This window comes from Caloenas nicobarica, chromosome 4 (genome assembly GCF_036013445.1).
Source record: "Caloenas nicobarica isolate bCalNic1 chromosome 4, bCalNic1.hap1, whole genome shotgun sequence".
NCBI classification, from domain to species: Eukaryota; Metazoa; Chordata; class Aves; order Columbiformes; family Columbidae; genus Caloenas; species Caloenas nicobarica.
In genome coordinates, this window is record NC_088248.1 from 20867480 (window position 1) to 20882722 (window position 15243).

A 15243-nucleotide genomic window follows, 5' to 3' on the forward strand; every position below is an offset into this window, starting at 1 on the left:
AAAGAACCACCGTTTACAGCCGTGATTTTAATATTTGTTATTCAAACCGCCACGCGCTCCGCAGCCCCGTCCTTCGGAACCGACACCAAACGGCAAACCCGGCGCCGTGCGGACTCGGGGCGGGGGGTCGGGGCCCGTCCCTCACCCCCTCTTCTCTTCCGCCGGCCACCGCCGGGCCCGTCCCCCCGCGTCCCCCTCACGGCCGCGCCGCCGCAGTCCCCGCGGCCCGCCGGCCGCCGACTACAGCTCCCAGGATCCCTCTGGGAGGCACCGTCCCCTCCCTCTCTTCCCGGCCCTTGTTGTTTGAAAAGGCTCCGGCGGAGAGTTTCGGGGGGAGCCGCCGCGGTTCCTCCGCAGGCGGGACGGGGCGCGGAGCTGCTGCCGCCGCCGCCGTGGAGGAAAGTGGTCGGGGAGGGGGGCGGCGAAGGGGACGCCGTGAATCCCGGGGTAAAGCCCTCCCACGCTGGTCGTGAAGGAGAGGACCCGGCCCCAGCTCCGCGGCGAGCCCCGGCCTTGGCCGCTCCCCGCCCCGCCTCTCCCCGCGGAGGGGAAGGCGAGGGAGGCAGGAGCGCTGGCCGATCCCCTCCTCCCGGCGCAGGGGGAGGAGGAAGGGCAAGGAGCGGGCCCGGGCAGCCGTGGCGGCCGGCTCTGAGCTCGGCCCGGCGGCGGGGCGAGGGGAGGGGAAGCCCCCCGCGGCCCTTCCCCGGCGGGAGGGTCCTGGTGGCGCGGGGGGCGGCGCCACTGACGCGGGGCGGCGGCTGGATCCTGATCCTGATCGTGCCCTGGGACGCCGGAGCTGAAGTTGCGGCGGGGCGGCGGCCGCCCCTGTGGTCTCTCCCGATGTTCGTGTGACTCGGCGGCGGCGAGGAGGAGGAGGAGGAGGAGGAAAGGGGGAACCTCCCGCCTCAGCCCCGCTGGCTGCTCCGGCCGGTTGTTGTGCGTGAGAGACAGACACACACACAGCGCTCCCCCGGTCCCTCCCCTTCCCTCGCCCCGCAGCCCCGGGAGGCCGGAGCGGGCGCGGTGCTGCCGCCGCGTCTCGGGGCTCTCTCGGCCCGGCCGGGCGCCGCTGCTGCCGCCGGAGGAGGAGAAGGGCTGCCCCGGCGGGCAGGCGGCCCAGCCATGAGCGGCGGGGAGGTGGTCTGCTCGGGCTGGCTCCGAAAGTCCCCACCGGAGAAGAAGTTGAAACGCTACGTGAGTGCCCTCTCCCTGCCGCGGTCCGCGCTCCCCCTCCCTCCCTTCCCCGCTTCTCCCTCGGCGAGGCTTCCCGCTCCCGCCCGGCCCGGCCTCCCCGCGCGGTCCCTCTCGGCCGGGCCCAGCGGCGGCTCCGCGGCCGCGGACGAGCCGCCCTCTCGGCCGCCTCCCGGTTTCGGCCGGGACTGCTGCCCGGTGCGTCCCGCGGGGATCCGCTACCCCTTCTTTTCATTTTTTTTTTTTTTTTTCCCTTTAAAAAAAAAATTTCTTTATTATTTTTTTTTCCCTCAAAAAAGGGGCGCCGAGCGGTCAGATGTCTCTGCCCTGCCTTTTATCGCCGTTCCGAGGGAGTCGGGAGAGGGAGGGGGGGCGGAGTTTTTCCGTCTTCCCTTTGGATCCGGGGCTCGGTATACATGTATTTTCAAACGTAAACACTTGCCGTCCCGGTGCTGGTGCCTGATGGAAGGAAGGGGTGTTGGGGGGGGGGGCGCCCCGTAACTCCGCTCGGTGCGGCGGCCCGAAAGCCGCTGCTGGCGGGGGAGCGGCGGGAGCCGGGGATGTCCCGGGAGCCCTCCCCGCTGCGGCCGGGGGGGCCTTTGCCCTTGGGACTGGAGCCCTCTGCATCGGGGAAGAGGGAGGGGTGGTGGAGGGAGTTACCAGAAAAGTGCCTTTTTCTACTTAAACCCCAGCCTGCCGTTGCTCAGGAGTAAGTGTTTTAGCAGAGGCTGTAGCGGAGCTGACACTGAGTTCGCAGGAAAATGGAGCGTGTTTGCTGAGAGGGCAGATTTCGGGACAGGGCAGCAGCGGTGCTGTTGGGCGCAGGGCTCCTCGGTGCTGGCTGGGACGCTGTCAAGTCACGTAGGAGCGATGGGTGATGCCAGGACTCGTCTCTGCGGAGTCCCTTGCCGTTGGCACCCGGGTCGCTTCATGGGGTCTGTGCAACGGGTACAGCACGTTGGGCCTTTTAAAAAAAAAATGCAACAGCAAAAAAACCCCACCCAAAACACTTAGATGGTATTTAAATAGAAATGGCCTTTGCAGTTATCAGTTATTTTTTTAAAGCAGCTAAACCTTCAGATTAGTTTGAGAACCTGTGGATGTGTGTCTTAATGTGACTGTGTTATTTTCATTTTTCATTAAAAATCGCTTCTCAAACAACTGTCGTTGCTATGGTCAGTTTTTTTAAATGCCAGGAAGCTGGTGATATGGGACTCTTTTTAAATTAAAAAAAATATTTGGAATAGCCCATTCTTTGGTTCCCGGTGCCAAAAATCCTGTTCTTGTGAAGGACACAGGATCAGGCTTGCAGAGAGAATGTCCTGGTGGGTCATGGCAGGGCTGTGCTTCCCTGCTGTCTTGGACACGGGCAGTGTTTTTGGCTGATCCACTGTCTGTATGCATATATTCAGAGGATGTCACTTTACCAGTGCGTAGGAATTAAGAGCAGAATCAATGTTTTTAAAGTTTGAGTAAATTTCCTGCTCAAACTCTAAATCATGCACAGTTATACTGGACGGAGTTGTAAGCAAGAGTTTGCTCTCCTCAATCAAAACCATAAATCAGTCCCTAAATACGCTAGCTTTTTTCTGTGTAACTGGCCTTTCAGTATATTTATAGCTCTGCTTCCATACTGGAATAACATCAGAACCTTAGAGTGGAAAACTCTGGCTACAGCTTTGCTCAGGTCATTCCCCATTTAAAAAAAAAAAAAAATCATTTTTCTTTCACTTGAAAGTGAGTTCTGCTCTTTGAGGAGGTAGAGTATCAGGGTGATAGCGTGGCAAGGTGATACGAGCATGACTTGGGTTAGCATCTGTGTGCACTGTAGACACGAGGTCATAAGTTTAAATCTTGCACGCTTTCTGCTTTTATAAAAGAAATACAAAGTAAAATTCCTTAAAATTCCTCGTGCTTGTCTGTGGTGCCTGATCAGTTGTAGGCTAAAGGCTCACGCTCTCTTCGAAGACAAAGAAGACATCACGATCAGCATCTTCAAGCGAACAAGAAGTTGATGCACTTGAGACCATGAACTTAACTGAGTGCAGCGACTGAAGTGTTGGCTTATGCGCTCTGTAATTCTGTGCTTACGCAAAGGCACAGAAGAGCTGTGTTTTTAAAGCCCTATTTTATTCTGGTGACATTTCAAGGGGCTGCACCAGACAAAAAGATGGGAAAGTGATTTCAGTAGGAAGCTGCTTTTCTGTAATGCGTGCTTTTCACATATATATATGGAAAATTGTAGCTTCACGCCCTGTTAGTTTTTGCAAGCAAGTGTTGGGGCAAATCCAGGTTACCATCTGGAAAGGGAGATAAAAAGTCTGAAATTGCAGTTAAATCTGGTGTCAGTTCTTAGGGTGGATGAAAAGGAGCGCTTTGAAGCTAGTACATAGACATGTGTTTCACAGAGACTTCAATTTCTAGTCTGAAACAGTTGGACGGGGTATTAAAGCTAGCTTGCAATCATTTTGAGGGTAAAAAGAAGGAAAGAAAATAAAAACCTAACCAACCCTGTGCTGCAGGTGGAAAAATCAGATTTCCTTGGATATATGTTTTAATGCCATGGATGTCTTCCCCCCCGCCCCCTTAAAAAGAGTCCTGTTTTCATGTCTCGTTCATGCATTTTTGGTATGGACGTAACTTTCTGATAACCATTGGCACCTGTTGTTGGTTCCCTTGGAGCTGGTGTTCGGAACAGGTTGTTTGCTGGAATAGACTGGTTGTTTCCAGCAGCAGATTTCTAGGGAGAATACGAGTAACTTTTGGTGTTGGCTGGGGGGTCCGAGTTGAGGATGTGGATTTAGTAGAGAAGAGGAGGAAGGGAGCTGGGGCTAAATCTTGCACGGTGGTTATGTGAGTACATGAAAGAACTTGTTTGTGCATAGGGATGGAGAACTACTAAATTTCACAGCTTCTGATACCTGCTGTATTTTTTTTTTTTCCACACTTTTTCTGTTGCAAGCTGTTTTGCTCTCACCTTCCACTACTGTACTTTTTCTGCTCAGGTCCCCTTATTTTTGAAGTCCATTTCTCCCCCTCTGTCCTTTAAAAAGTGATAGTAAACCCTGGCTTTGTGGTTTTCTGCTACACTGCAGTTCTGCAGTGCACGTGCCAGTTAAAATAGCTGATTCTTTGTGGTAGCAGCATAGAGGACTTTTTACTGCCATTATGCTAAGGAACCACCAGATATTTAAACACAGCTGTCCTTAGTAAAGCTAGGGAGAAAAGCTTGAGGGAATGGGAATAGTGTTCTGAATTCTCTCCTAAAACTACTGCACTTGTGTCTGGGTAGTGGCTAGGGCTGGGTATGACAACTGGATGTGCCTAAGATCAGGATTTTTGGCATCGATCAGTTTATGCAACTGGTTTGTAGACAGTCGACTAATATGAAGAGCAGATTGGCATTTCTGTAGTTTTTAAATCGTTTGGTGTAATTGAAGCTAAACTTTGTTGTAGCAGCTTACATTTTTAAGTGAGAATATAATAATTCTCAGTATTCTAACGTGTCCTACTTAGAGTAAAATATATTTTATTTTATAAAAGGTAAAGCTTAATAAAAACATCTCATGTAAACTATATTGGGAAAGAACACTTTATTTGACTGTTCCTATTGATTGTACATTTATTTAGAGTTTAAATAATAATTCAGACAAGGCTACACAAAGCATCCTCTTATTCTAATGTTCTCCATTGTAGATGGTGACTAAAAAAAGTGCCAACCTATTAAGCCAGTTGTTGATGTTTGAACTGTAGGCTAAGACGGCATAGGTACAAAAGGAATAAAGTAGAATGTTTTACTGTGGTTTTGTTTGGCAGTAATCACGTAGGTGCTTCTTCTGTCTTGAGTAATACTTAAATGTGCTAAGATATGTAATGGTGTTAAGAAATGTTTTATTCAGCAGAATGGTAAAAGCTGAGATGCCTGACAAAAGCCTTTTTTCTGGAAGGTACCTGTTTGCATTAAAGCTTTCTGTGATCTTGCATCAGCATAGTGAGCAAATTTAAGAAACTAGTTGATTTACAGAAAAAAACAAACAATGAGGTGAGCTTGGTTGACATTCAGTGCTGTCCCTGTAGAGCTGGGTCAGGTTAACTCGAGTTAACTCAAGACAGACGAGTGTAATAAAGTAACGTTATGTGACAACTTAATATTGTGAACTTGCTTGTGTTCCTCCAGGAGCTGCTGAAGACCTTGCAGTAATCAGTGTTCATGCAGAAACCTTTCCTTCTGGAAGGAAGCCTGTCCCTTCCCTGCTGCTGTGCACTGTGCAGGAACCAGTATTTTGACTTTTGATATTTTTAAACACGCATTAGTAAACTCTAAACCATTAATTTGAAAGCACGAGTAAACATAATGCTTTTGTTGATTATAGAAGGAACTGATGTTGCTTTGTGTGCCAACTGAAGATGCTGAAACGATCTCGGGTGTGACATTGGGGATGTGCCTGTCTACTCAGCTTGCTCTTTGGGTGTACGTCTCGCTTGCGGAGCACGGAACTCATTGTATGAGTGTTTGTCTTTGACAGGACATTAGCAGCTGGTGTTGACTTTGTGGCCAGCGCTTCAGCACTGTCAGTGCTTGAGCTATGGTCTATGCTCTGAGTTAATTACCAGGGGATCATTTCAGAGGGTAAGAGCAGGTGACAGTATGTAAAACAGATGGAGAAGTCCAAATACATACGCTAAGTAAGATAAGTCTCTTCCGCTAGTTACTCTGATCTTCATGCAGTGTACCACACTGATTTCCATTGTTAATTTAAATGTTTCTGAGCTTGGATGGTCAGACAGCACCTGAACTGCTTGAATGCTGCTTTTCTTGGTGTACGTAGGAAAGCTGGAGATTTAAGTAACAGAAATTGTCCCATTCTTGAAGTGCAAGTGAACTGCTCGACATTGGAAGTAAGCCAGATATTCTAAAGATGTTTCTTGATGTGAACAACTTTTCTTAACAGCTATTTAATAGTACCGCTTAATTTGGGACCATAATAGATGAGGAAATAGGGACTGTAATAGATGAGGAAATAGTCAAACTCTGACTTTAGTAATGCTGAAGTTTATTCTCAGTTGGATTTACAGCAGCATAGTGCTTTCATGTTTTGGTAGGTGTGTTGGTAAGATTTGGTGCAGGTACTCACAGGGGATTACAGTTCTATGAAGAACTAAGAGGGAGCAGGGGGGAGGAAGTGGAAAAACAAATCAATGCCTCCAGCTTTCTTGATGCTGCATAGTAGCTGCTCTTTCATGTATGCATGAAGTCCTGCAACATTGACTAGTCAGTATAAGCAACAAATATACTAACCAGAGGAAATAATGAAATAAAATTAATTTAACTTCCAGTTGTATGCAGATGACATTGTTTTGTTTGTGTTTTGGTGAATCGTACACACAAGTGCTAGGGAAGGTAGCTGTGTGAAGTAAATGTGAGTTGGATGTATTGAGAAGAGGAATGTTTCCAGCATCCTTTTCTCTCTCCTTTAATTTTAAAAATCTTGGAATGATGGTTTGGACGCTTCTGAGACATGGATTTTTTCGGTTTTCTTTAGCTTTTTTTTGACATAACTTTTGGATCAAATGATTAGAATCAACTGTAATCTCTTTCAGACATTTAGAACACATTTATTTCTCATTAAATTTGGCTCATGGCTTTGACAAAAGTCTTGGCAAAATGTGAAAGGAACATCAGTGGTTCAAAATGTAATTTTAAGGGAGAAGGTAACTTTGTGTATTGTAGATGGCTTTGGTGTGGGTATCTCATACTTGTTTAGTCTTGCTGTCACCTTTTTCTAGTCCAAAAATAGATGTCACCAAACTATTCTGGGTGGAATATTTTCATAAATCAAGGAGAGTACATTTGAGGTGCAGGTTCTGTTTCAATATAGAGCAAATAAACATAAAGCAGAGATACACCTCCTTATTTTTTTTCATCCCAACTTCTTTTGTAGTGTTGAGGTCATAGTCTTCTTGAGACTTTTTCAAATTGACCTTAAAATTTTCCATGCTTCAATGACTTATCATTTTATTGCCAATAGAAGCAATTTTAACTGTTGTAATTTAATTGCAGTATTTCGTTAGGAGGGACAGAACTTATGTCATTCAAATTACTTGAGCAAGGCAGGTAGGAAGATCAGGCAGAAAGGGATGATCTTGTCAAGGCAGGTATGTGTTGTGTGCAGGTGAATATTGTTAGTCCAATATAATCTGCTGGTCTAGGGACTCTAATGTGAATTCAGCTTTTCATTATACAAAAAAGTATTTCTAAGGCAGTACTACATTTTCTTTTTTTGGAGGGGGGAGGATGGAGGCGGGTTTCTGCCATCTCCAGAACAGAAATAAAGCATCGTTTATTCTCTATTCCTGCTTTATCAATTCCTGATTAGGCTATCCTTGTTCCACTTCTATGAACTCTCTGGCTTGTTTACTTTAGGAAAAATGTTCATAGTTGTACAAATAGTGTTAGCTTTGTAAATATTGTTTGGTGCAATATGCTAGTTGTATTTTTGATTTTTTTTTTTTTTTTTTTAAAGAAAAATGAAAACCAACCTGGCTTCCCATAAAAGGTTATGTAGTCTGCTTTTTGTACTTGTGTTTGGTCTTGTTTCCAGCTGTTGATAAAAGTTGTGTTTCTCATGATTAACTTTTGAGGCCTTTTGGAACATGCCACCTTGCTTTTAGTTTAAAAAAGAAGAAAAAAAAAAAAATCTTACGTAGTATCTGTCTCCTTAGCAGTATCCAGTAGGGAAATGTTTATAAGTAACTTTCCCCAAGATGAAAGAGACTGGGTTAACTGTTGAACTCTCTAACCATTCTTTTTTTTTTTTTTTAACTGAGGAGAAGGAATATATTTAATTGCATTTTATGCACCAAAATTACACATTTAGGATTAAACTCCCTGAGGTTATGGTGACTGGTGACACTTTTTTTTCCCCCCCTTTTTTTTTTTCAGGTAAATGGCAGTTATTTGGGATAAATGACAGCCTGATAGTTGTCTCTCTTGGAACTGGTGATATAATAACTTGTAATTAAAAAAATGTTCAGGCAGTTACATCCATATGGCTTGTGTATTATTATACATAATATCTGTATGTACTAATACAAATAATTACGTGTAAAAACATACCTTGAAAAAGAGGTGACACTTCTGCTAGGAGACGGTGCCAAGTTGCTACTGCTGGGCAGCTGAGTTTAGGCCCCGCACCTAGAACTGAATTAAGTGAAAAAGCGTTTGCTCATTCTTATTTTATACAGTGACTTATTTGCGGAATGATTAAAAAATATAAAACGAAACGACAACAACGGAAAACACAAACCAAACAAAAAACACACAAAAGACCCGAGTTCTTTTTCAGGAGCTGTGCTGCTGCTTTTCTCTGAGAATTTCTAGGAAGGCAGAAGAAAGCTTTTCCTTCTCTACTTGTAAAAAGGAGGTGATTTTTGTCCTGTGCCACACTGTGGCTAGCTCGGGTGAGGAACCTCGATGCGGGGCCACTAGCAGGCAAGGCCAGTAGCCGTGCCCACGGCCTGGCCGCAGGGGAGGGTGGCAGGGCCCAGGGGTGACCTTCCCCAGCAGAAGAGCAGCCTCGTCTTTTTGCCCCTTTTCCGCGTGAGGGTTTTCCAACCGGCCGGTAGTTCACGTGTTGGTTGTGCTGCCGCTTGATAAGTGGAAACAAGGGCAGGTAACCCCGCGGTGGCGATGGCGGCTGTCACAAGCTCGATGGTGGCTGTCACAAGCTCGGATCTGCTTCCCCACCCGCTTTGCAGCGCAGCCAGCCCTGGGGCAGGGCGATGGCAGATCTGCCTTCCTCCGGGGTAAGTCTGTCCCCACCCCACCAGGAACGCCATGGGTTTCGGTGCAGGCCGGCACGTTCCTCCCTCTTGCCCGGGTTACAGCAACCGCCAGGCGCTTCGGTATTTCTGCCTCAGAAGAAGAGTTAAAAAAGAAAAATGCCACAAAAATAGAGAGACTTTGGTTTGTGTTTTTTCTGCGTTGTCTGGGGCTTGGGAATGAAAAACAAAATAAACCTTCTGTAGGTGTTTATTGCTGACAGTAGGAGTTCATGGGATTAGTTTTGGGGTATGGAATAAGAATACAGGAAGCTGTTCAAACACAGTTAATACCCTTGCCTTCAAATGGACCTTTGATTCAATCAACGCACAAGAATTACAGTCTGTTTGGGTAAATATATGTATGAGATCAGAGGAAAAATGGATTTTGAATTTTAAGTTTTCAAATGGGATGTTAGCCATTTATAAAAAAAGAAGCAATTCTGAAAATAGTGTGTCGAGTTTTTCATTTTTCCCTTTGTATGAAGAATAACTGCACTGAGTCATGTAAGGTGCTAGACAAATGTATCCATTCGCACTTGATACATGTTTCTTTTACAGCTTTCTGAGATTTGTGTTTCTGTGTAGATTCCCAAGCAGGATCAGATGTAGTAGAGAAGCCGCACCTGTTTTTTTGTGGGAATAGTGCATGGCAAGATGAAGTCCAAAGTCCATATACAGAATTCAGCAAACAGTTATGATGATTTAAAAAAAAAAAGCATATTGATATTTGTGATCCTTAAAAACATGTTTGGAATGCTCATAGCAAGTCTGCCCCTTCCCAGCAAATACTGAGAAGTAAGGAGCGTATTAGGAAAGAGGTGGTGGGGGTAATTTATGTGATGGATATTTTGAGAATTGGTATTGTGTTCTTTTTATCAACAAACAACTAAGAGAGAGGATGTCAGAGTAACTCATGGACTTGAGGTGAATTGGCAATTTGTTCTTGCATAGTTTAATTAAAAAAAGCAGGGCGAGGGGAGGGTATGGAGTCCAGTTTGAAGCAGAAGAGGCTTGCTTATTCCAGGACAGATGAGGCAGTGGAGTGCTCTGCTGTGTAGTTCCCCCATCAGGGATGTGGGAGATTCCAGGGGCTTGGAGAGAATCATAGAATCATTTCGGTTGGAGGAGAGCCTCAGGATCATCAAGTCTGACCATAACCTAACCTAACTCTAGCACTAAACCATGTACCGAAGAACTTCATCTAAACGCCTTTTAAACTCCTCCAGGGATGGTGACTCCACCACATCCCTGGGCAGCCTGTTCCAATGCCTGACAACCCTTTCTGTGAAGAGTTTTTTCCTGATATCCAATCTAAAGCTCCCCTGGCACAACTTGAGGCCATTTCCTCTTGTCCTATCACTTGCTACTTGGGAGAAGAGACCAACACCCTCCATGCTACAACCTCCTTTCAGGTAGTTGTAGAAGCGATAAGGTCTCCCCTCAGCCTCCTTTTCTCCAGGCTAAACAGCCCCAGTTCCCTCAGCTGCTCCTCATCAGACCTGTGCTCCAGACCCCTCACCAGCTTCATCACCCTCCTCTGCACTCTCTCTAGTAAATCCCCCAGCTGCAAGTGTGGGCACTTGGGGATCCGGAGTGTAACAAGAAGAGACTTTTAAAACTTTTTTTTAAAAAAAAGGGGGATTGGACTAGATGATCTTTCGAGGTCCCTTCCAATCCCTAACATTCTGTGAACATTCTGTGAAAACGTCGTGTTGTAACCAGTTCTTTGGTTGGACCTCTGCAATATGGTCTTTTCCTAGTTGTGCTGAAATGCTGGAAGTGTCAGGGCCAGGCTGTTGACAGTTCTGCTTTTCTGGAATGCAGTGATCTGTATGAACTTGATTTGAGATGTAAGCTACAAACTGACAAAAACTTATCCCTTTTGAGTATATAACTTGTTATATAATTCCCTGATATCTTGTAGTGCTCTTCATTAAATAAATGTTTCTTCCTTTCAATTAGATGTTACACTAGGTGATGCTCTCATGGTGGCATTAGATAAACTTTTTGTTTAAAAAACCCTTTCCTGTTGCTAAGGTAGATAACGTTAAGAAGTGTAAGAATAGGTATAAGGTATAACAATAAGTGCATCTTCCTGAATCTTGCATGTTCTAATGCATTCCCATTTACTGTTTCTACACAATTATTGCTGAAATGATTTGCGTCACGCTATGCGAATAACTTTTGCAGTCTAATGACTTGTTACTCAGTGTGAAATAATGCCCTTAAAGCTCAAAGCTGAGGTCATGCCACGCTCTTAGTAGTGACCTATCCAATACAGTTGTCTGTGTGCACAAATCAAGTCAAATTGCATAAGCTTGTCAGCACTGTGAAAAATAACAAGTTACTCTTCACTACTGAAGGTCTGTCAGCAGACAGAACACTTACATGGACTCAGGGGTCAGTCGTTACTAAATTAAAACCTGTTCTCTCTTTTTTGGAGTTTTAGGGAGGTGAAGGAAGAAATGAGGCAGGGGGAAGATATGAAGTAAAGAGTAGCATTCAAATGTCTCATTAGTGTAAATTGGGAAACTTAACCCTGTTTTCATCCCAGGGTAAATTTGTCCCAGGACAAGTAACTACAAAGTTTTCTGCTATAGTGTGTATGTACTTCAGTGCTAAGTTAATTCACACTCCTGTGCCTTTTTCCTTGACCTGACAGCTGTTTATCTGTGCATCTCTGCAGCTCCAGGTCAGGGATGGGGGAGGGGGAAAAAAGAGTAGGAATTTATTGTCTGATTTACAAAGAGAGTGTCAGGAACATCTTTACTGATTATATAAGTGAGGCACCATCATCATAATTACATAAATTTGATATTGTTCTCTGGTGACATTTTGTTACAGTGCAGGCATAACTGCCTGTGACTGAAACCTTTCATTTTACTGTTTTAGTCTTGGAATGGGCATGTGGTCAAATCGCAGTAAAAGTCTGCATAATTACAACTTAAAATTGTTACTAGATACGTGCTGCTGAGAGTCGACCGAACAAACGGTGTAGAGGAGGTGCAACATCGCAAGCAACACAGCTGAGATGCCCGATTTGCTTCCAGCAACTGCTGGGAAGGCAGCGCTATTCCCATCGGGGTGCTTCTCCTGCTTGCTGCTTACGGGAAGAGGTTTTCCTCTCGGTCTCTGCAACCAGCTCTGTCCGACGGAGCTGGAGTGTGTTCCTGCCTCCCTTAGCTGGCTGGAAAATGAGCCACTTTTCTGTCTGCCTTGGGATCCTTTGCTTCTGGTAGCTGTTGCTTGAAGGGAGGGCGGATGGAGCGCTCCTCTCTGAAATCTCCGTCTGCTTAAACAAGATAGGAAGTAAGGAAGACTGTGATTTGTCTTTTTCCAACTGGGAGACTGAACTGGACAGATGTTTCTTACTCAGTGCGAAGAAGGAAAGTCCCTGGCCTGGGGCTCTAGGATGAGGGTTAAAAGGTGAAGAAATCCTATGGGGGCCTCCTGCTGCTATGATGGCTTCAGCCCTGCACAAGTGAGAGAGAAGATCCAAAACTTCTGTCTCGTGTCCTTTCCTCCTCCTCCTTCCTCTCGTTGCAACCATTTTTTTTTGTTGTTTATTTTCCTACTTTTAAATCACATAATTTAGTCCTTCCTGTCACTTCCTAATATCTGAATCATAGGTAGCTCTTCCTGCCTGCAGTAAACAAACATTTTACTCGTGGCACCTCTCCAAAGTTGAAACTCTGTTAATGAAGGTGGGGGGGTCCCTCTGGCAATGTGCTTGGGAAGCTAATTCACTTGTGTAGGGGTGGAATAAGCTGCTCACTGCACGCTTCTGCGGCCAGCGGAGTTCCTTGTCGTTCCAATCTTCTAAACTGATGTAGCTGCTCGGCCGATCAGAACAAGCAGGTGAATGGTAGTGGATGATAAAAACAGTATAAACAGTGAGTGATGAGCTTCTGGGGTTAATAACAGTAGCAGCCAGGTTGCCTCAAGTCTTCCTGCTGGTGGTGTTGCCTCTTCTCTCCTGTGTCTCGTACACTGCGTGTATGGATGCTGCTGAGATACACAGGCTCTGCCATTTAATCAGTCACTTCTGATGAGCACTGTCTGGTCTAACGCTGAGGCTTTGCTCATTGTTTTGATTCTTCCACCACAAGGCAAGAAGATAACGCAGGGCACTTTGGGACACGTGGTCTGCCTCTATCAGCCTGCTGGACCTCTTAGGCCGTATTTGTAAAAGATGCAAAATAATGAGAGTGTCACCCTCATTTTTCCTGTTATTACTATTATTTCTAAGCTTTGAAAATCCTCTGTGTGTGTGTGTGGTGTTTGTTGGTTGTTTTTTGTTTTTTTTTTTAAATTGACTGTGACTCCAGAGCGATGCAGAGAAGACACAAGCTAACATCCACAAGGACCCCCATCTCTCCTGATGCACACTCTCTGGAGTGAGGAAAATTCATCCTGAATCATGATAGGCCAGTGTCACAGTGTGTTGAACACTACAGCTCCTACTCTGCAGCTACATGTGGAACTGTTAAATGTGTGTAACTTGGTAAAGGGAGACAGCAGAGGAAAGGTCCAGTCTTAGTTCTGGTGACTTTGCATTTGTACCTTCCTGCCCAGCTGTGCATCCTCACTTCTCTCTCTGATTCCTGCTAAGTTGGGAAGGGGGTGAAAATAAGTCAAATTTGTTTAGGACAGACTAGATGAAGTAAGAACACCCTGAATGTTACACTGACTTCTTAATTGTCCTTTCTTGAAAAAGAGAGCCTTCTTCTCAGCAGTTACAACTCACCTTGATTTTTGACTGCATTTCATATAGCATGAGAAGCATATTCTCCATGCCAGTGATTGGTATTTTTAAAAAAAAATTTTTTTTTTTACACTTTATTTTTTTAAAAAAAACCTTTGGCAGGTTGTGCTGATAAAGTGAGGCAATAGAATATTACTCTAGCCTAACTTATTACCCATTTCAGAAAGGACCGTTGAAGCAAAAGAGCCCTGCTGTTACATGCCATAGGAATGCTTCACGTTCCAGTTTCTCCTGTTTGAGGTTGCACATGCACAAGGTCACAGGGTTTTCCCTTGTGCAGTTTTTCATCTGGTCAGTAAAGGATGGAGTTTCTCAGAAAGATAAGTTTGAGAGATTTTTTGACCTGATAGCTCATCTTAAAAGGTGTCAATGAGTTGGACACCCATTCTACCGTCATTGCCCACCTACACAGTTTCCTTACATGTAATGAAACAATTTCTTTCCACAATGATGGCTGGGGTTGAAATGAGTTTTCTGTATTTGGGGTATGAAAGTAATTTCCTTGGGGGTGCGATTTGGGTAATGAACGATGCTAGGGAATTGGGAAGAAAGAAGTGTGATGGATGATGGTATTTTGTTTATAATTCTAGTCTAAAATGATGGCAACTTATTTCTTGAGAACACTATACCATGTGGGAACTGAATGTGGAAACAACTATATGAAAATATTTTTGTTTTATTTGTTTGTTACATGCATTTTGGAATTCTTGAAACTGATTAGTACATACTCAAACAAATGCCATGTTGAATAATGTAGAAAATACTTTTATGTCCTTTGTACATTGTATGGTAAAAATTTTGCTGAATCAGAAGCAAAAATGTAAGGGTTGGGTCCTGTAATTATAGTATTACAAGCCTTTTAATTTAAGCTTGTAATATAAAATATTTCTGGCTGGAATGAAGATAACGCTGACCAAAGTATAATGAAACCAACTTTTTCAATCCTTTGCATTACTTTAAGTTGTCTTTTAATGTTCCACGGGAATATTTTTTTATCAGTTCTAGTCAATAAATTTCACATTGGTGTGCATATCTTTTCACTTGAACTTGAAGTGATTAAATTATTCTCTTACACTGAATTTCAGTGATTGCATTACTGTAATTCATCTAAGGAGATGACAATCTTGCCTGCTCAAAGAATGTTGGGCTTTTTGTTTCTTTAAGAAGACACAAGTAGTGTTGAAGTCAAATCTGGTGGAGGGTTGTGTGACTTTTTGCAAGTAGTTAAGCAGTGCCTCTGTGAGTTGCTTGTGAAATTCCTGTAAGTCTCAATTTAAAATGCAAATATTTCTTTAGGCAATTGAACTGCACGTCCTGAAGTTGCTATAAAACACCTTCACAGTGGTATGAAAAAATCACGCTGGACTTTATACCAAAACTTGTAAGTCTGAGAGCAGGTGTAAGCCAAGAAAATGGTTGAGACTGTAGTAGAAACATGCTTTCCCATGAAATAAAATCCAAGG

The 15243-nt window shown here is 44.5% G+C and overlaps 1 protein-coding gene across 7 annotated transcripts in view; it reads left to right on the forward strand.

The window, feature by feature from the left end:
• The first annotated feature begins 410 nt into the window (after positions 1-410).
• The window catches only part of GAB1 (GRB2 associated binding protein 1), a 103394-nt gene continuing 88561 nt past the window's right edge, over positions 411-15243 (forward strand). For 5 of the 7 annotated variants that reach the window (XM_065634641.1, XM_065634644.1, XM_065634645.1 and 2 more), the window contains exon 1: positions 413-1194. In XM_065634641.1, the coding sequence (XP_065490713.1) occupies positions 1123-1194 (72 nt within the window). In that variant the 5' untranslated portion in view covers positions 413-1122. Of the gene's footprint in view, positions 1195-15243 lie in introns of all 7 variants that reach the window. The other 2 variants (XM_065634647.1, XM_065634642.1) reach the window with 2 other exon arrangements.